Source organism: Eptesicus fuscus, chromosome 20, assembly GCF_027574615.1.
Source record: "Eptesicus fuscus isolate TK198812 chromosome 20, DD_ASM_mEF_20220401, whole genome shotgun sequence".
Lineage (NCBI taxonomy): Eukaryota > Metazoa > Chordata > Mammalia > Chiroptera > Vespertilionidae > Eptesicus > Eptesicus fuscus.
In genome coordinates this window covers 48030888-48051598 of record NC_072492.1, presented here as the reverse complement: position 1 = coordinate 48051598, position 20711 = coordinate 48030888, and the positions used below count along the sequence as shown (strand labels likewise).

The 20711-nt window shown below is 60.7% G+C and overlaps 2 protein-coding genes across 2 annotated transcripts; one reads left to right on the top strand and one right to left on the bottom strand.

Annotated features, from left to right (window-relative positions):
• Positions 1-360: 360 nt before the first annotated feature.
• OTOP2 (otopetrin 2) lies at positions 361-7957 on the bottom strand. Its single transcript, XM_054709734.1, has 6 exons — positions 7657-7957; positions 6450-6586; positions 5248-5306; positions 4623-4770; positions 2183-3040; positions 361-531 (listed from the first exon to the last, which is right to left on the bottom strand). The coding sequence occupies exons 1-6, from the start codon at positions 7955-7957 to the stop codon at positions 361-363; spliced, it is 1674 nt and encodes a 557-aa protein (XP_054565709.1).
• A 1489-nt stretch (positions 7958-9446) lies between these two features.
• USH1G (USH1 protein network component sans) lies at positions 9447-12878 on the top strand. Its single transcript, XM_008155087.3, has 2 exons — positions 9447-9610; positions 11663-12878. Exons 1-2 carry the CDS (start codon positions 9447-9449, stop codon positions 12876-12878), a joined length of 1380 nt encoding a protein of 459 aa, XP_008153309.1.
• The last annotated feature ends 7833 nt before the right edge of the window (positions 12879-20711 follow it).

Genomic DNA, 20711 nt, shown 5'->3' with positions numbered 1-20711 from the left:
GTGGGGGGCAGGGGGCGAACTGCAGGTTTATTGGTTCCCAGCTCCGGGCAGCAGCACTGGCCGGTCACAGGGCTGGGATTAGGGGCGGAGCCGGAGCCACGGACACTTCCCGATCTGACCTGGTTCTAGAAACGCTTTAGGGAGAGGTGTCCCTGCCCCGGGGCCCCAGGCACCAGGGTCACGCCGGGTGGCTGGGCGTGTCCTGGTTGCAATTTAAAAACATCCTGAAAAAATAGCTTTTGTGAGAATTCCACGCGGGGGCCAGCGGGGGGACGGAGCGGTACTGTGCCAGCCGGGGCTCCCTCCCGAGGGTCTCTGGGTGGGCGCTTGCGGAGCCCCCCTCCACGGGTCTGCGGGGCCTCAGGCCAGCACGTAGACCTCCAGCAGGCTGGAGACCGCGTGCATGCGGTAGAAGATGCCGAAAGGCAGGCAGATGTTGACGATGGCGGCCCAGAGGGAGTAGCCGTAGAAGTCCACCTCCACCTTGTTGCTGAAGTGGGGGCGGGCCCCGAAGGCAGGCATAATCCACAGCTGTGGGGGAGAGGGCGTGTCAGGACCCGGCCCGACTGGCCACATCGGTGGGCTTTGCTGGGCGTCCCAGCCCTGCAGTTGGGTGGACGGCAGGGCTGGGTGTTGCTGAGTGGGGACCTCCCGTGTCTTGGGAAAGGACGGGTGCTCTCTAGGGAGTTCAGGGAATGTGCCCAACTCAGCTTGCCCACCCCATAGGACTCCCCCTGTGGTCACAGCTCCCGGGGGAGGCCCCACTTGTGGGCTGGAGAGAGGGAGAAGAGGTTTCATTAGGTGATGGGAGAGTTTGATGCGCATTTAGAAATGGCTAAATCAGAGCTGGAGAGATGTGTGGCAAATCAGACAGGCCCAAGGCAGGAGGGGCGGGATCCAGCCAGAAGGTTCTGGTGTGGGCTCTGAGGCAAACAGCAAAGGCTTCTGGGCTCGCCCCACCCTCCCCATCGCAGCCCTTCTCTCCACCTGTTTCTGTCCTATAAAATGAGGCTCTCAGAGCTGATCCAGGCTCAGATACCTGGAGCAAAAACAGCCTTCCCACAGGTGACTCCCAGCCAGTGGGCGGGGCCGGCAGAAGGGGAGGGCGGGGCCAGGGCTGGGGCCGGGCTCAGGATACATTCCACCACCGGGAGGTGGGAGATTGCCGATCCCTCTTTTTCTATAGACTGCCTATAGGATGGGCAATATTTACAGTGGGGACTTCTCTAAGAGTGACCTCAGTTAGGATGGGTTGGTGTTTTCTTTTCTTTTAAATTTTATCCCTTTCTCCTGTTGGTGTTTTTCATGGGGTGGGATCTCTCTGGAGATGTTTTACATTGACATACCCACTCAAGGCTGTTTCTATATTGCGAGTATTTTTTCTACTGAAGGTGATAGCTGAAAGAACTATGTTCATATCGAGTGCAATTTCTCTAGAGGTGTGTCTCTCCCTGGGATGTACTCACGTGGGCACTTGTTTCTGTGTCAGAGATTTCCCCTGGGGATTAGGTCTGACGGGTGGGGTGGTAGCTACATTAGGGGTGCTCCTCTATTGGGGTGCACCGTTGTGAGGAGAGTTTCCATGCACGGTGCATATTTGTGTTGGGTGAAGTCTGCTGGGGTCCAGGCGAGTTTCCCTTAGTTGGGGGCTTTGCCGAATCACCGGGGAGGGGGTGCTGTTGTGGGCGCCCCCCTTCCCGGCCAGCCCGCCGCTGCACGCTGCTCAGAGAGCTCGCACTTACACTGCTCCCCGCTGCTGCCGGCCGCTGCCCCAGTTATTCTAAGCAGCAGCCGGTCACAGGTTCCCAGGAGCAGTCACACCGCCCACCTGAGGGTGAGGGCCCCAACTCCCCACATCAGTTCTCACAGCTCCCTCTCCCCTCGGCCCAGCCCCCTCTTCCCTCCCTCCCCCAGCATTTCCTGGGACGCTTCCGGCTCCTGTGGTGGCTGCCTGGATGCCAGAATGCCAGGACTCCGTCCTCTGGGTGCCGAGATGCTGATTGCCCGGCTGCACCTGACCCTCTCGGAACCTACTCCTTCCCTAGACAGACATGGATTCTCGAGTAGGCGGGGCCAAGACAGAGAAGGCCAAGTGTCTAAACCTGAAAGAACCTCCTTCCTGGCCTCCCCCCACCCCGAGTCCCAGCCCCCACGCACCCCCCCCCCCCCCCCAGGTACTCACGATGATGTTGCCGAGCAGAAGAAACAGGGAAATGTCCCTCAGGCACCGGCGTCTCCAGTGGGCCCTGGGGGCCAGGATGATGGCCATGGCTTCCTGAGGGCCCTCCAGGCTGGGGCCCTCCAGGCTGGGGGTGGGTGGGCAGGCTGGCAAAGTGTGGAGGGCGTCTGGGTTGGCGAAGGTAAGGCAGGGTTCCTTGGGAGGGGCGTCGTGGGGCTCAGCCCCCGGCGGGCCCCGGTGGAGGCTCTCAATGATAAACACGTTCTGGAAGGTGTGCTGGGCGATCACCAGCAGAGCGTGGGCCAGGCTGAGCGCCCCCAGCGTGTCCCGGGGCACGCCCACCACCACGGCGACGATGGAGTAATAGGAGATGGCGTACTGGCCCAGGGCGGCGCCCATCAGCAGGGCCACGTCCAGGGTGCGTGTAGGGTTCTTATGGTGGTCCATGGCCCGGCGGTCAAAACGGTAGATGACCGAGCCGCTCAGGCTGACCAAGGTCATGAGCCCCAGGCAGGCGATGTTGAAGCTGTAGTAGGTGACCAGGGCCTGCTGGGTGTGGCCCCCGTCCCCACTCACCTGGACCTCATAGATGACGAAGACGGCCAGCCCCACCAGGAGGAGCATCAGGCCCAGGACTGGGCCCACAAAGAATGTCTCCCGGAAGAGGCTGGCCCGGGATGGGGGGTGGCCGTGGCCGTGGCCGTGGGTGGAGGAGGCCAGCAGCCTGCCCACGTTCTTCCACATGACGTAGAGCATGGTGGAAGCGAAGAGGCTGTACTCGATGTTGAAGGGGTACAGGTAGAAGTAGCCCTGCTCGAAGATCCGGCAGACGGTCGTGGCGCAGGGGCAGTCTCCTCCGGCCTGGCTGCCCGCGCGCTCCGCTGTGGGGAGAGGGGCACAGAGCTGCACCGCCCACCCCTCTTCCTGGCGGGGCCCCGTCTGAAGAGCCTCACCCCTAGACTGTGACCTCTCTGTCTGCCACATTCACTGCCGTGTCCCAAACGCCCACGCTGGGCTTGGCGTGTTCATCCGTACCACACATGTTTATTGAACACCTACTGTGTGCCTGAGGCTGCGGGACACATCAGCAAACAATAGCCAGTGCTCAATTAAAAAAAAAAAAAATCTGAACCGCAAAGCTGCCCCCTTCACCCCATTCCATTCCTTCAGGAACACACTGTCAATCCGTCCCCCCAGGAATGACCCCTGGCTGCCTGACGTCGGTGAGGGTCTGGGCCTGTAGAAGGTGGCCGGCTTGGAAACCCCTAAAGTTCCAGCTTCCTCTGAGCTCTCCCAGCATCTGACGCAGCCCAGAAAGCCAGCTGCTGGGCCTAGGTCTGGACCCTGACCCTCGTCACCTGGGCTGTACCACACTAAAAGGACCCTGTCCTGCGCCCAGACCGTGCTTTGTAGGGTGCCTTGGGCCTTGGCAAACATCTCTTTTGACCCCCAGCACGGTGCCAGCTGGTTTTGCAGGTGGAGAAACTGAGGCTCGTGGAGGTACAGAGTCTTGTGATGGCAGAGCTGACGCACATGAGCTGCCTCTGAGCCCGGGGCAGGTACCTCTCCAGCGTGCCTCCCTGTACCCCGCAGCCCCAGCACATTCCGTTGGCTGCCTCCCCAGGTTGGCTTTTGCCACCCTCAGGAACCCCCTGCGTGTAAAAGGTGGCCCTTTGTCAGTCTTGCTGGGGTCTCAGGGGGGCGGGGAGGGGGTGGGCCCACGGGCTCCCTTCCTGGACTCTCCCAGCCTGAGGGCGTGCTGTGTCTTCAGGTCAAATCCAGATGGACTTAGTCATCTAGTCTGGTCCTGACTAGCGGGGGGCCCTAGAGAAGTCCAGAGAAGTAGGACCAGGGTGATGGTACCCCATTCTTCCTCGGGTTAGCATTTTGGTTTAAAGCAAAGATGGATCTGAACACTAGCTGCCCGATTTCAAGCTCTGTGACCTTGGGCAAGCTATACAACCTCGCTACGCCTTAGTTTCTTCACCTGGAAAATGGGATATTAATATTACCATCTCGCGGGGAGGCTGTGAGGGTTGAGTAACATGAGGTGTAACGCACTGGGCACGGCGCCCGCACGCAGAGCTCAGTGGATGGCCACCATTGTGGCTGTTATTTCTAGCGTCTCCTTGCGGGCTCTCCATCTGATCCTCTGCTTCCGCCATCAAGACCCCCTGCTCCCTCCCCCTCCCTCCAGTTCCATCGGCCTTGCCCTGTCTTCTGGGAGCCCAAGCCCCTTCTTTAGTGGAATGGGGACCTGGACAGTGGGACCAAGGCTGCGTTCTCCAGGATGAGAAGGTGCCCCCCACACTGGGCCCTCCTGTGTCACCTATAGGTCAGCATGAGAGCCAGAGCCTGGAGCAGGAGGTAGCTCCCCTAGGAGGGCGCAGAGATCCACTCTACAAGCCAACGAAGCCCCCAGCCCGAGGCCCAGGTCACAGGCCAGGGGGCATCTGGCGTGGCACTCACGGTCGGGAGCCAGGCGGGCGTGGCTGGCGTTGCTGTGGGAGCCGGCCTGGTGCACGGACTCATCCACCACGGCCGCCATCCAGATGGCCAAGTTGGTGCTGAGGGTGAACATGAGGCCACACCTGTTTGCGGGGGGAGAGCAAGAGGCCAGTGAGACCCTTGGCTCATCTTGGGTCGCTGGCAAGATGGAGAGAGGGTCGGGAGCTACAGTGGGAGGTGGTGCTGAGACACAAGAAAGCAGTCAGGCCCCCGTGTGAATAGAAAGCTGAGTTTGGAAGAAACAGCCTGGCGGGGATGCAGGGATACTGGGGAGGAGGGTACCCAGGGGCTCAGGGCACCCTGTTCCCTCTCCTGGGGAAAAGGACATTTAGTGCACTGCACAGCCCATCCCACCACACACACACACACACACACACACACACACACACACACACACAACACACACACACGCACACACGCCACTGCACGGGGTGATGGAAATGCAAATCAGGCTGCCTAAGGGACAGAAAGAGGCCCCAGGCCCCAGGCAGCCCTCATCTCTCAGGCAAGGTGAGCACTGGCATGCCGCGCAAGGCCACGAGTGGTGGGCAGGCCCTCACCGGGTCAGATCCAGGTGGACGTGAACACAGTCCTTAGCCGAGACCCAGAGGAAGTAAGTCTGCGTGGAGAGAGAGTGGCGCGGTCACTGACTCTGCAGAGCAAATACAGCTGGACTCAAGTGCCCACGTCCACGCCCAGCAAATTCTCTCTACCTCTAAAGCCCTCCCACTAAGTTATTAAGTTTATTTTAGCTCCACAAAATGAGGCCAGGAACAATTCACATAAAACAGTGCTCTGTTCTGTAATAATTTGTAAAATGTCACCTGTAAGACCTTCTGGCCCTCGTGTTTGTGTTCTGCAGGGTCGAGGCCTGGCAGAGTTTGAGTGTCCGGTTATTTATCCCTGGGAGCAAGGCCAGCCTCAGGCTAGGTCTTGTCCAAGGTAGAAGGACTCTGGGTGACTTCTCACTCGCTTTGGCAACACCCCCTCCCCATCTTCATCGTTGGTTGCCCTGCAAGTCCTCGCCCTCCTCTGGCTGCCAACCAATCCTTGCCGTGTGGGTATCTGTGTTTCCATTTCACCCGAGTATTCTTCAAACCCACATCATGTACAAGACTAAAGCGACGTGAATGCCAGTCAGAAACGTGTTGAACTGTGGACAACTGGCCCCGGGGACGATGGTTCAGGGGAGGAACCATACACGGGGTCATCCCGGTCTGACAGGGCTGGGTCCGTCTGGTCCCAGGAAAGGCCAGTCCTGCCTAAGACTGGTAGAAAGATCTTTCAAAGTGTTATATATGCAATAAAGAAAAAAATATATCTGAACATCTAGGAAAAACCCCAGGTACAGCATATGCTATTTCCTGAACAAATACACACTACAGGGGCCAGGGCTGAGGCCAAACTGGCCATGCCCAGGGCGGGACCTGGGCTGAGACGGATGCCCTCCACGGGCACCCAGGGAGGGCAGGCCAGGTTCTGGGAGACAGGGTGGCTGCCACGCTCACACCTCTCAGGTGTGAACTGGTGGCACTGCTCAGGCTGAAGTGAAACCACAGGGCCCCAGAGTGGGCCCTCACATTTGGGTATTACTTCATTATCAAGTGCTACCAAGTGCCTCATGATCTCTAGTCCTATCCCCACATTATCTGACTGTTCAGGGCAGAATAAGAGTGGAGCTCAGCTCTCCTGACCCCACTCCAGGTGCTGGTTCCTGTCCACCACATTTAAGGACCCTTCCCCCACCCATCCCCTCCCCCACCTGGACAATGACAAACACAGCCTGGGTGAGAGGGTGCAGAATCTTGATGGCCGACTGGCACTCGAAGAAACTGGAGTAGTAGCCCGTCTTGAAGACATCCATGACCAGGGTGCAGATCCCAAACAGCACCAGCCCACCTGGAAATGGGGGTGGGGGGGTGGGGGGTGATCAGAGAGGCGGGAGAGGAGGCTTATGGATCTGAGGAGAGATGACTAGATGAATGGCTGGTTGGATGGCTGGGTAGATGGATGGATGAATAGGTGTAGAGGTGAAGGGATGCACTGAAAGATGAGTGGTGGATGGAAGGATGAGGGTATGATTGAGTGGTGGATGGAAGGAAGAGGGTATGATTGAGTGGTGGATGGATGGATGAGGGGATGATTGAGTGGTGGATGGAGGATGAGGGGATGATTGAGTGGTGGATGGAAGGATGAGGGGATGATTGAGTGGTGGATGGAAGGATGAGGGGATGATTGAGTGGTGGATGGAAGGATGAGGGGATGATTGAGTGGTGGATGGAAGGATGAGGGGATGATTGAGTGGTGGATGGAAGGATGAGGAGATGATTGAGTGGTGGATGGAAGGAAGAGGGGATGATTGAGTGGTGGATGGAAGGATGAGGGGATGATTGAGTGGTGGATGGAAGGAAGAGGGGATGATTGAGTGGTGGATGGAAGGAAGAGGGGATGATTGAGTGGTGGATGGAAGGATGAGGGTATGATTGAGTGGGTGGATGGATGGATGAGGGGATGATTGAGTGGTGGATGGAAGGATGAGGGGATGATTGAGTGGTGGATGGAAGGATGAGGGGATGATTGAGTGGTGGATGGAAGGATGAGGGGATGATTGAGTGGGTGGATGGATGGATGTCCCACTGAGCGCCCATCTCTTTGGGGCTAAGTAGATAGGAAGAAGGGCCCTCAATGGGCTCCTCTGGCTGCAGCTGTCACCTCTTCTCTCATCTCCACCAGAGGCTCTCCCAGGATCACCCTTTCTTGATCTTTAGACTCATCCCCCTCCGGGACCCTCTCCCTTCCTCTTCTCCCTCAGCCACAGCCCACCCTCCCTCAGCCACATCTAGTCTCGCCAGGGGAACGAACGTCTAACCCTCTCCCTCCACGCACTCCCCAATTCCTCGGAGAGCCCCAGCTTCCAGCTCCCTGCCTGGCCCCCCCCCCCCCACCTCCGCCTTCGCTTTCCCCGGCACCTCGGAGCCAGATGGGGCCCGCGTGCGCGTCGCGGTAGGGCACGGCGTCGGGGCAGCGCGCGGTGCGGAGCAGGTAGAAGGCGATCCAGAGCGCGGCCAGCAGCATCATGGTGGTGAGCAGCGCGAACACGTCGGTGTCGTACACGGCCACCTTGTTGAAGGCGCCGCCGCTGACGAGCGTGCAGGCGAGCAGCAGCACGTTCACCGCCAGCAGCACCGACAGCAGGCGGCCGCCCTTCTTCCACACCTCGCGGGGGCCCCGCGGGCTCTCCTTGGGGCCGGCGGCCGGCTCCTCGGACATGGCGGGGGCGACGGCAGGAGGTGGGCGGGGTCACTGCGGGGGAGGAGCGAACAGGCCCCCAGGTTCGTTCCCCCCGCGCCTCCCTAGATTTGGGACCAGGGACTTCCTGACTCGGAGGGGGCTGCAGGGGGGTGGGGGTGGGGGCGCGGAGATAGAGGACGCGCCGGGAATGGGAACGAGCAAAGCGGAGACTGTGGCTCTCGAGCGGCGGCAGCCCCATTGGACCCCGTCCCAGGTCCCCACCTCCCAAATCCGTGCGCCCCTGGCCCGGGCACCCACCTGGCTGCGCCGGGAGCCCACGCCGAGCTGGGGGTCAGAGGGTGGCGAGCGTCGCCTCTCTCCCACGCTGGGCTGGACGCGCGCTTTATAGCGGGGCAGGCGGGGTGATTTACAGCGCGCGGAGCTCGGCTCCATAAACCTCTCAGTCCCACTCACATGATCCATCTTTCCTCCGAGCTGCATTTAGGGAAGAGCGCGGGAGCCAGATAAGGTGAGATTTATATGTACCCGTTCAGAGGCGCCCCACCCCACCCCCACCCCGGCCGCCCCGTCACTTCTGTGGGGCCAGGCTCGGGGACGGCCCCGCACTGCGGCACCCAGAGGGCACCCCGGCCCACCACGCCCTGGCACCCCGGAACCCTGAGAACTTATGTTGCGGGGATGCCCCAAGGACCTGGGGGCATCGCAACGCCCTCGATGCGCCCTGAGCCTTTGTGCGCCTCTGTAGCTGCCCCAACGCTGGCCCCTCGTGCCCCTTTCCCCGGCGCCCTCTCAGTGATCCAAGTTCCCTGTCCCTCCTTCCCCTGTCCCCCCTTCCCCGGCTCCGCGGGATGCGCCCAAGTCGAGCTCGGATACAAGTTCTCCCGCGGCGCGCGGAGTCCGCGCCGGTCTCCAGCGCCCCCTGCTGGACAGAGTCTCGCTGACCCCGCGGGAGCGGACGGCGGACGGCGGACGGGACCGCCGGGTTCTACTCGCTGACGGTCCCGCGGTTGGTCCTAATGACCCTCTCGGGCCCACTGTCCCAGGGGTCCGGACTGCCGCAGACACCCCTCCCCCGCCCTCGGCCCGTTCCTGGGATGCGTGGAGACACGGGAGCCGCGCCCCCGGGCTCCAGTGAGGACAGACCTCGGACTGCCCCTAGACAGGTCCTCACTGCGCAGGGAGCTGGGGTGGACATTTTTGGGGAGAGGGCAGGGCCTCGCCCGGTCTCCCCAGTGCTCTCGGGCCCAGGGTGTTTAGGACCCAGGGGCAGCCGGGGGCGGCTCCCTGGGCCGCAGCAGATCCTCCCCCTCCGGCCGGTGCGCGGCTCAGATGTCGGAGTAGCGGCGGCTCTGCGCTCCGCACCCACCGTCTGCGGCAGCGGGGCTGGCGGCCCCAGCCCCTGCCCGGCCCCCTCCCCCCACCCCATGCCTCAGTCCTAACCCCGAAAACCTCCCCCGCGGGGGGCCTTTCTCCGAGCCGCTGGCCCGCCCCGTCCAAGTCGGGAGCCATGAACGACCAGTACCACCGGGCGGCCCGGGACGGCTACCTGGAGCTCCTCAAGGAGGCCACCCGGAAGGAGCTGAACGCCCCCGACGAGGATGGCATGACCCCCACTCTCTGGGCGGCTTACCACGGCAACCTGGAGTCGCTGCGCCTCATCGTGAGCCGGGGGTGAGTGCCCAGCCCAGTCCCGCAGCGGAGCGGGCAGAGCGCCCGCGCTCTCAGCCCCCAGCCCCTCCCGGGTCCCGGGCCCCTCTCCTCTGAGCCACTCCCTTCCCTGGGGACGGACCCTGGGGTGGGACCTTGGGGCCTGGCAGTCTTGGGAGGGAGGGGGGCACCGGCTGAGGCATGTGACACTTGTGACCTGGATATGGGGCTGGGAGAGGAGGGCTAGGATTTGGGGGTTCATGATTGTGGGAGGGGCTGCAGAAGGAGGGGGAGGGGGAGAGGCCTCCTGCGTGGGTGGCACCTTGCAGCAAGTGTGAGAGGCACAGTGAGAAGGAAGAGAAGGTGCCGAAGCCTCAGAGGGGACGGGGGGGGGGGGGCTAGGAAAGGAGGGGTCCCCGCTGCCCACCCAGCCTGGATCTGAGGGCTCGCCCAGCAGGGTGCCCCTCCCCCCCAGGCTGGGCTCACCCTCTCTCTCGGCTCACTGCCGGGATTTATGGGCATTGCCCACAGCACCAACTGTCACTGGGTTCAGCCACCCCACAACTCCCGCTGCACCCCTCCCCCACGGAAGGCTCCCTCTCCCTCCCTTTGGAATTGTCTAGGGGGCGGGGGAGCATAGAGCCCAGGCGTCAGGGCCAGGGAAGGGGTTTGGGGGTAGCCGGTGAGGAATGCAGGGTTCAGGGACACTGAAGGGGGCTCCCGGGGCTGAATGGCATTGTGGACACACACACACACACACACACACACACACACACACACACCCGCCCCAGCAGATTTATAGAGAAGTCAGGCTGAATGGACAGACACCAAGGCAGCCTGGACCGAGAGAAAGAGGAGGAGATGCCCCAGGAGGGTCCTGGGAACATGTGGAGGGCCGGGGCCGGCTGGCCCTCGCGCCAGGGGCCCGCTGTGGCCTGAATACGGGGTGGGTGAGGGAACCCCTTGCCTTCCCTGGGTGGCTGTTCCTGGGGCCCAGCAGGCGGGGGCAGCCCCTAGGACCAGGCAGCTGAACCATGTTCCAGAAGGCTAAGACGGCCCCTCTCCACGCCAAGAGGGCACACGTGATCCTGCCCTCCTGCCCCTCCCTCAGAGAGACTCATTTCCCCCCAGCGCCCCCACCTCCAACAAAGGGCACGGGTGGTGTTTAGGTGTGGACACCAGATGCCAAGCAGCCCTCCCCTCATGGCCCTGCGGGGCTTGGCAACGTGGAAGGGAAGTGAGGAGGGGGTTGCTCAGGGAGCGGGAGTGACAAAGGGGTGATTCTTTCTCCTGCCCCGGGGGTGGCCTTGTGGCCTCATTAGCCTGAGGCAGAGGCACTGAGCTAGGCTCCTGCGGGAGGGGGGAGCCTGCCCTGCTGGGAGGACACCGCCTGGTGTGGAGGGTGCTGCAGGGCTGGGTGGGTCCCGGGGACAGGCCTGCCTCTCAGGGCTCCTAGTGATGGGGCAGCGGGGCGGAGAGGGCACGGGGCCCCGGTGGCAGAGTTCCCTCCTCCTCCCTCTAGTCCTGGCTGCCCCCACGCTCCCCTTCTGGCCCAGGCCAAGACCCGACACCTGCTCTCACACTCGGGCTTGCCAGGCCTGGCCCCGCTCCCTGCAGACATGGCTGTGCCCGCCGCCACGCAGGCACACACCCTCACGCACACGCACTCACCCAGGGCTCAGGCCCAGCACACACTACCCCTCATCCGCCCCTCATCCTACGATCACTCCTGCACACGCAGCGGTGCTCACCACCACGCCTGCCTAGAGACCCAGACGCGCCCTGGCCCACCACCTCTCTGGGCCCGCTCCCCACTGGGCCCCATGAATAATTCACCCCTTTCTCTCTGGGCATCAATTATTCATCCCCTGAGATTCCCAGCCCTCCGTTCTCTTGGGGAAAGCCCCGCCCTGGCCCCGCCTTCCCTGTCGCCCCACCCCCTGCGCACCCGGGGCGTCTACGTCCGACTAGGGGCCCGGGGCTGCGCGTCTCCTGGAATCTGGGGAGCTCTCAGGCCCTCGGGTCCCGCCTGAGCTGCGATGGCTCATCACCCCTCCCCACGTGTTCCCACTGCAGGGGCGACCCGGACAAGTGTGACATCTGGGGCAACACGCCCCTGCACCTGGCCGCCTCCAATGGCCATCTGCACTGCCTCTCCTTCCTGGTGTCCTTCGGGGCCAACATCTGGTGCCTGGACAACGACTACCACACCCCGCTGGACATGGCCGCCATGAAGGGCCACATGGAGTGCGTGCGCTACCTGGACTCCATCGCGGCCAAGCAGAGCAGCCTCAACCCCAAGCTGGTGGGCAAGCTGAAGGACAAGGCCTTCCGCGAGGCGGAGCGGCGCATCCGCGAGTGCGCCAAGATGCAGCGCAAGCACCACGAGCGCATGGAGCGGCGCTACCGGCGCGAGCTGGCCGAGCGCTCCGACACGCTCAGCTTCTCCAGCCTCACGTCCAGCACCCTGAGCCGCCGGCTGCAGCCCCTGGCGCTGGGCAGCCACCTGCCCTACTCGCAGGCCACGCTGCACGGCACCAACAGGGGCAAGACCAAGATCCAGCGGAAGCTGGAGCGGCGCAAGCAGGGCGGCGAGGGCACCTTCAAGGTCTCCGAGGACGGCCGCAAGAGTGTGCGCTCGCTCTCGGGCTTGCAGCTGGGCAGCGACGTGATGTTCGTGCGCCAGGGCAACTACGCCAACCCCAAGGAGTGGGGGCGCTCCCCGCTCCGGGACATGTTCCTCTCCGACGAGGACAGCGTCTCCCGTGCCACGCTGGCCAACGAGCCGGCCCACTCGGAGGTCAGCACCGACTCCGGCCACGACTCCTTGTTCACCCGCCCGGGCCTGGGCACCATGGTGTTCCGCAGGAACTACCTGAGCAGCGGGCTGCACGGGCTGGGCCGGGAGGATGTGGACGGCGCGGGCACGCCGCGGGGCCGGCTGCAGAGCTCCCCCAGCCTGGACGACGACAGCCTGGGCAGTGCCAACAGCCTGCAGGAGCGCAGCTGCGGGGAGGAGCTGCCCTGGGACGAGCTGGACTTGGGCCTCGACGAGGACCTGGAGCCCGAGACGAGCCCGCTGGAGACCTTCCTGGCCTCCCTGCACATGGAGGACTTCGCCTCCCTCCTGCGGCAGGAGAAGATCGACCTGGAAGCCCTGATGCTGTGCTCGGACCTCGACCTCCGCAGCATCAGCGTCCCCCTGGGGTCCCGCAAGAAGATCATGGGGGCCGTGCGGAGGCGGAGGCAGGCGCTGGAGCGCCCACCGGCCCTGGAGGACACGGAGCTGTGAGTGCCTGCCCCCTCCCCCCACCTCCGTCCCCCGCCCCCACCCCCGCAATGGGCGGGGAGACAGGGGGGAGGGGGGAGGGGATCTGCTTTTCCCGGAAGTGAGGGGTAATACCGCATTTCATAAAACCCAGTCCCCACCCACCACATGAGGCCCCACTTAGTCTCTTTACCCCCAGTGCAGAAAAAGGGGCTGCCAGTTTGGTGAAGCCTTATCACAGCGAATGAAAAGTGCACCTCGGTTCTGGGCAAATCAAAATGTGGGGAAATGGGTTTCTTAGTCTGGAGGAGACATGGGGGTCACAGTCATCACAACCCTCCCAAGTCCCGGCTCCTTGCACTTGTCCTTTCATTTCATCCTCCCCAGCTCCCCAGCGCAGGGCTAGATCACCCCCATTTTCTAGTGAGCAAGTGGGGGCTCCGAGGGTTTGAGTAGCTCACCCCAAGGGCCTGCCCTGCTGGGGCAGAGCCTGGGGACCCGGTGACTCCCAGGAAGGGCAGCGTGGTCACTTGCGTTCAGGAAACCTCGGGGCGCCCAAAGCTGCTGCCACACCAGCTGAGCCGCGGCCCATCCCTGCCCCGACCCCTCCCTCCTGGCAAACCACAAGCCCTTTTGGTATCTCTGGCCTTTTCCCTACATGTGTGGGCAGGGGTGGATGTGGGGAGGCAGTCTGGTTTAGAGTTTGGGGTGTGGGGTGGGCCCCCCTAGGCAAGTGTCCCCATTCCTGCCCATCAGCCCGCCCAACGGTAAGTTGTCAAGTTGTCCAAATGGCTAGTCTTGGTTTGACCTGTCTCAGCGGCTCTTCTCTGAGGTGCTTCTCTCTCTTTCTCCACAGATAACAGGGGCCTTCTCTCCCAGACCAAAGTGAATTGCAAGTTGCCACAACCCGCGGTGGGGCCACAAAGCCTCCACAGTTGCCAGCCCTGCAGCCCCAGGCCCCTCCCCAGGGGCAAGGACTCGGAAGTAGAGGGTATGGCCATTGGAGTGGCCCTAAAGGACATGTGGATTTGCAGGAGGCCCGGGGGCTAGACGAGGTGCCCATGAGAGCGGGTAGGAGTGGGTGTGTGGGGGTGGGCGCAGCCTGTCCCAGGGGCCGCTGTCTCCCCCATCCCTCCTCCGGGGATCCCGTTGCTCAGGCTGGACACTTGCTCACGTCCTACATTTTTGGGAAGAGGAGAGTTTGGGCTGCCTCCCCTCACACTCCAGAGAAGAGGTCCTGGCTCGACTCTTCAGCCAAATGCCCTGACCTCAGTCCCCACCCTGCCCCTAAGCACAGCCGGCCCCCTCTCCGTCTCCCACTGGCCATGCTGGGGAGTTGGAGTGCCAGGCTGGAGTGTGTGTGTGTGTGTGTGTGTGTGTGTGTGTGTGTGTGTGTGACTGGTGCCCTTCCCAGCTTACCCTGAGGTGGAGCCCAGCCTGACTCTGCCCTCCCTACCCTGTCCTCCTCCACCTCCCCTCTCCTTGGCTGTGTAGCCTGGTCCCCCAGGGACCCCAGAGGGTCAGGGCAACAGACACAAGGTGCTAGAGTAACCGGCTGCAGTATTATGGCCGCAGGCCCGAGACAGGCGGAGGCTGGGCATGGCAGGGAGTCCAGCCTAGTGTGGGCAGGCCGTCGTGCGGACACTGGAGCAGCCTGAGGAGGTGGATAATCTAAGCTGCTGATTGTCCCCAGGGCTCTGCGTTCCTGCGTTGGGGGTTGGTTGGTGGTGGGTAAGCGAGAGCTCGAGAGCTCGCAGGAGGAAGGCCAGCCCCTTAAGGTCCTCAGACAGGTGTCCTCTGAGCTCTCCAGTCACACTGAGGTCACAGATGTGGGAGTCACTCAGGAGCTCACACACATGTGTGAGCACATGTACACCCCCATGCAACGGACCCCATCCCTGATCTTCAGGTTGGAAGCAGCTTCTGCTGGGAACACTGCCACAGCCCTCCCCGCCCCCCACTTCTTCCCTGGCTGGGGCAGGGAAAGAGAACCCCCAAAGAATGCCACAGGCCTCCCTTTGGGTGTCTGGGCCCTGTCCGGCCATGCCCAGAGCTGGGGGTGTGATGGAGGTGGTCTGTAGTGCCTGGTCCCACCCGGAGGGCTGTGCTGCCTGCCCCTGCCACCCTGAGCCCACCCCAGTCCTCCTCCCTGTTCTCGGCCTGAGCCTGGGGCCACCCAAGTGCCGACTAGATTTCCTCGGAGCCCCAGGTGCTGCCCTTTCTCCCCTGTTCCTGGCTGTGCACTGCCTCGGCCCCTCCTGTTCTCCTGTGCTGGGGTGGGCGGGCTCTGTGACTCCCGCCCTGTGCACAGCGTCCCTCCTGCAGGTTCATTATAACTTTTGCAGAGTATGTTCTGCATCATTGTCATGCCTGTGTCCTGTTCTTTAATCACGTGGGGGTGGGGGAGGGTTGGGATGAAGAGGGCAGGGGGGTGGGGTAGGAGAGGGAGAGGGTCTTTTTGTGCCTTCGAGGACTTGGTCCTATTCCTCGGAGGGAGTCTTGGGATGGGGTCTTGGGATGGGCGGTTGGGCACTCCTCCCTGGGCATCTCTGCAGGGCCTCCCCTCCCCCTGGGCCTTCACCTGCTCCCTGGGCCCAGAATTTGGAGCTGATGGAGAGGGAAGGCTCAGAACTGGGGTGAGACAGCCCCCAGCAGCGGAGTGAGGAGGTAGCTCAGGCGCCAGCCCTGTTCCCGGGGCCTGCAGCCGCTGAAGGTAGGACCGCGCTTTCTCTCCCTCTCACCCTGGTCTGCCTGGGCTTCTCCAGACACGGGCAGAAGCCGAATCCCAGCACACTGCCATCCATCACCTGGGCCCCATCAGCCCTGAATCAAGGCCCCCCCCCCCCTCCCGGGAGGCCTCCCAGGCAGCTCTTGGGGCAGCCATGTTTAGAACCCTCCTTTCTTCCGGCTCCCCTTAAGCTGCAGGACAATGAGCTCTGTTTTCTTAGTCAAGTGTGGGAAAGGGCTCTGGAGTTTTGTTCCATTCCCTCAGGATGCTGGTCCAAGGGCTTCTGCCAAGGGGAGTTCCAGACAACCCCCTCCCTCCGGCATCAATCAGAAAGGTTCACAGGACCTCAGGGCTGGAAGGTTGCCTAGCAACTATCTAGGGGTTCTAGGCCACCTCCCTCCACTTTACAGATGAAAAAACCGAGGCTTACCAAGAGGAAGGTCCAGACCTGACACAGGCCTCCTTTCCTCACCCTGGGTCTGTCAAGGGGGCCAACAAGACGTGAGATTCTGCCTCCCATAGCTCAACGGGGTTCATCAGCCCAGCGACCCCTACTGGCCATCCTGGTCACTGCACCTACCTCTGGAAAGACCGGCCTGTGACCCCTACTGGCCATCCTGGTCACTGCACCTACCTCTGGAAAGACCGGCCTGTCCCGGCAGCGAAGCAGGTCCAGGGAAGGACATGGGGATGAAGACTCGCAATGACAGAGAGAGGAACAGAGCGTCAGCAGGGAGGCAGAGGCTAACCGGAAGCAGTGGGGCGGATGTCTTCAGAGGTCAATGTGGCTGAGGGTGGAACCCCGGGGGGTGGGGAGGAAGCTGGTGGCTCCAGAAGTCTAGGGGACACACAGAGTGAAGGGGAGACTTTTACACCAGACTCAGCTTTCTCCACTCATTCCCCTAAAAATTCCGATCGAGTTAGTAGGGAGATTCTTCCTAAAAGGTTAGGATAACCAATGATGCTCAGCCATTGGGGATTAGAATCTGATGATAAATATGGACGCTTTCCCTGGAAAATGCGCATCGGGCACACACACACACACACACACACACACACACGCGCGCGCGCGCGCACACACACACACACACACACACATGCACACACACACACACACACACTCAAGTGCACTTTCAGTCACAACTTGAGGCCGGTCACGGAGCCCCAAGCGGCCCAGGGGCCCAGGTTACGAGCCTTAGTGCACCTGCTGTGGACCGTACCCTAAGTGGGATGACCGATGGATGGAGATGAGGGTGGGGAATGAATCAGAGGCAGGAAGGGCCTCCGGGCATGTGGCTCAGGGTCTCATTTTTACAGACGAGGTTAACTGAGGCCAGAGGGCAAGGGACGGGCTGAAGGTCACAGAGCAGCCATGTGGGCAAAGCAGTACCAGGTTTCCCGACGCTTTCCATGGTGCCAGCTGCCTCCGGTGCCCGCGTTAGCCAGTCCTGGACAGCGTGACACTCCCGTTCTCCCAGCCCGTGCCTGCCTCACATCCTCTGAGATAAGCCTGGGTTTACGGGAGGCGGCAAGCCTCAGGGGGCAGCCAGCTCTGGGCAGCAAAACGTCTCCGCCCCTTTCTAGCTGTATGGCCTGGGATAAGTCACCCCCCCCTCTTGAGTCTGTCAAATAGGCATTATAATTTATTATAATAACAGTGTTAATCCCATAGGTCATTGGGGGGGTGAAATGATAATGGGGGCAAAGCACTTAACGCACAGCAGTTAATAATGATCGTGCTTATTGGTGGCCTGAAACAGACCCATTGTTCCTGTGGTCCCAGCCCTACCCAGTTGTGAGCCCTAGGCAGTCCCAGGGTGCAGTCTCTTGAGACGGAGCCCCTCCCCCACTAAACAAACACATAGAGGCATCCTCATCTGACCAGCAGGGGGCGATGACAACCCACCTGACCTGGTGGACAAGAATCTGGAGATGAGGAGGTCTCATGGGCATCCGCCAGGCCAGGGCATCCCTGTGCCCATGGCAGGGAGAACTGACATGCTGGGTGGTCCCCAGACTCCCCTTTCAATGCTCCCCACACCATCTACACAGCGTGGTCATACTTCAGGGTTGTGGGAGGAGTCACCATGGCTCTGAACCTCAGCCCTACACACACACACACACACACACACACACACACACACACACAGAAAACATGGGCAAGAAGGAGCGGGAAATAGGCAGAGCGAGCATGTTCAGGCCCTTTTCTTGCTGGAAATGGAAACCACGTTTTACTATCATTATCAATACCAAAGGGTATCCGATTTAAAGCATATCAATATTCAACATAACAATAATAATTACAATTGCACAGGAACTGTCATCAGTGATAACTGTATCTACCACGAGCACTTGCCCTGTGTGGTCCATTGGTATCCATTCTACAGAAATGATCTTTTCTGGCTGGTGTGGCTCAGTGGTTGAGCGTCAACCTATGAAGCAGGAGGTCAAGATTCCATTCTCGGCCCGGGTTGCAGGCTGGATCCCCAGGAAGGGGCGTGCAGGAGGCAGCCGATCAATGATGCTCCTCTCTTATCGATTTTTTTTATCTCTCTATCCCTCTCCCTTCCTCACTTTCTAAAAATAAATAAAAACATACTTAAAACAACAACAACAAAAAGAAATGATCTTAATACTCTCCCCAGAGAACTGTTAAGGTAACTGGTATCACCTTCATCCACTCCGAACCACCCTCTCAGGAAACTGGGGCTCACAGAGGCCAAGTGACTTGCCTAAGGTCACACAGCAAGGACTGGAACCTGGGTGTGTCTGAGTCCAGAGCCTCGCTCTACACACGGTCCTCGGCCTCCATTCTGTGTGAGAACCCCGGCTCTCACTCCCAGCCCTGGCACCAACCCCGCCAGGCCCAACACACTCCCTTAAGGCGAACCCATATCCAGAGTCACTGGCACACACTGGACTGTGGTGCCAACCGGACTCAGAGGGAGCAACCAGATGCCCCTTGGGGAACCTCACCAGCCAGGAGTCTGGGTTCCTAACATCCCCAGCCTTGGGCGTTCAAGGACCTAACTTGCTGTGTATTTTGGAAAAGGTAGCCTGGGCCTCCGTTTCCTTTCCTGTAAGGTGGGGACAGACTGACAGCCCTGGGAGCCTCAGCAGCGTCCCCAGCAGCACCAGGCTGGCCCCCGCTCCCTCACCCCTCACTCCCTGACCTGCCTCTGGGCCGTCACCAACCTGGCTTGGTCCTTGCGGGATGCGGATAGAGGCTGCAGGCAGCTGGGGCAGGCCAGGGGTCCGGTCCTCGGAGGTGAGGCCAGGGCACCCTGTCAATGTGGGCCCGCCCTGCTGGAGCCCGGGGAGCTTGGGGTGCCAGTCCCACTCTCAGATGACCAAGATCTGAGCCAGAGGCTAGGCTGCTTCTGCCCCAGCTCCCTGGACCCCACCCCTGTGAATAATGCCGCTTGCCTCATGGAGCGGGGCCTCACCAGGCTTTGATGACTGGGGGGTGGGGGTGGGGGTGGGAGTGGGGAGGGTGGCACGATGGGTGGAAGACAAGAAAGGGTTAAAGACCCAGCCACCCAGGCTTAGAGCATAGAAATGGTCGCATTGCTGGAAGAGGTGTCCCCCAGCCTCCCAGGTCTCCCAACTCTCAGGATCCCCCTCCAAGCCCTGGGGTCAGGGCAGGGCTCCTTCCCACCCCAACCCCAACCACAACAATCATTAACCCCAGTGAACCCCAGCAAATAAAGATCTGAATCACAAAAAGGAGGAGTCATCGCTGCCCCAGGGTGGGGAACTCCAGAGGTCCCGGGAAGGCCAAACCTAGCATCATGTGACACCCCACTCCCCCCACCACTCTTAGGGCTCACCTGTCTTGGGTTTGGACCAGAGAGAAGATTAAAAATAAGATAAATAAAAAAAAAAATAGCCCTAACTGGTTTGGTTCAGTGGATAGAGTGTCGGCCTGCGGACTGAAGGGTCCGGGTACCTTGGTTGCAGGCACATCCCCAGTAGGGGGAGTGCGGGAGGCAGCTGATCATGTTTCTAACTCTCTATCCCTCTCCCTTCCCCTCTGTAAAAAAATCAATAAATATATTTTAAAAAAATAGAAAACTGTACATGTCTCTTCCCTGAATATTCTAGTGTGTCCCAGGGGGAGGGGCTCGATGGCGAGATAGGGAGGGGAAAGGGCACCTCCCCCTTGTCTGATTTTAAAGCCTCTGATATAGACAGAAGGTCGTTGGGTTTGGGAGCGAAGTTTGGGAACTCCTGGGCTGGAGTTCTGGCTCTTCCATTCAGTGCCTGTGGGTGCGTGTTGGGCAGGTTAGTTCCTCTCGCTGGGCCTCCGCCGATGGAAGTGGGATGAGGCCACGCTCCGCAGCTGCGGGGAAATCCCACAACCCAACACGGATGTGAAAACCATGGTACCTTCAAGGAGCGGATGTGTGTGTGGTGAGAACTGGTCTATTAGGTTGTAAGCCCCTTAGAATACTGACCCGATAAAGAAAACCCTGCCCTTTTGTAAAGAATTGGGAGGACAAACTCATAAGAATTCATGAAGGAAGACAGAAGGAGTCTCCCTCCCTCCCCTGGTCTCATCACCCCTCCCAAAGGTCTCCTGCTGAAAGTGCTGCTGCCCTCACCATACCAGACCTCATTTCACCCCGAAAAGTATATTTTTATTGTTTTCAGAGAGGAAAGGAGAGGGAGGGGGAGAGAGAGAGAGAGAGAAACATCAATGATGAGAGAGAATCATTGACTGGCTGCCTCCTGCACACACACACACACACACACACACACACACACACACACACACTGGGGATCGAGCCTGCAACCTGGGTATGTGCCCTGACTAGGAATCCAACTGTGACCTCCTGGTTCATATGTTGATCCTAAACCGCTGAGCCGTGCCCGCCAGCTGGGCCCAGACCTCACTTTTTTTTTTTTTTTTAATATATCTAATTGATTTTTTACAGAGAGGAAGGGAGAGGATAGAGAGTTAGAAACATCAATCCGCTGCCTCCTGCACACTCCCCACTGGGTATGTGCCCGCAGCCAAGGTACATGCTCTTGACTGGAATCGAACCTGGGACCCTTGAGTCCGCAGGCTGACGCTCTAGCCACTGAGCCAGACCGGTTAGGGCACCAGATCTCATTTTTAAAGGGAC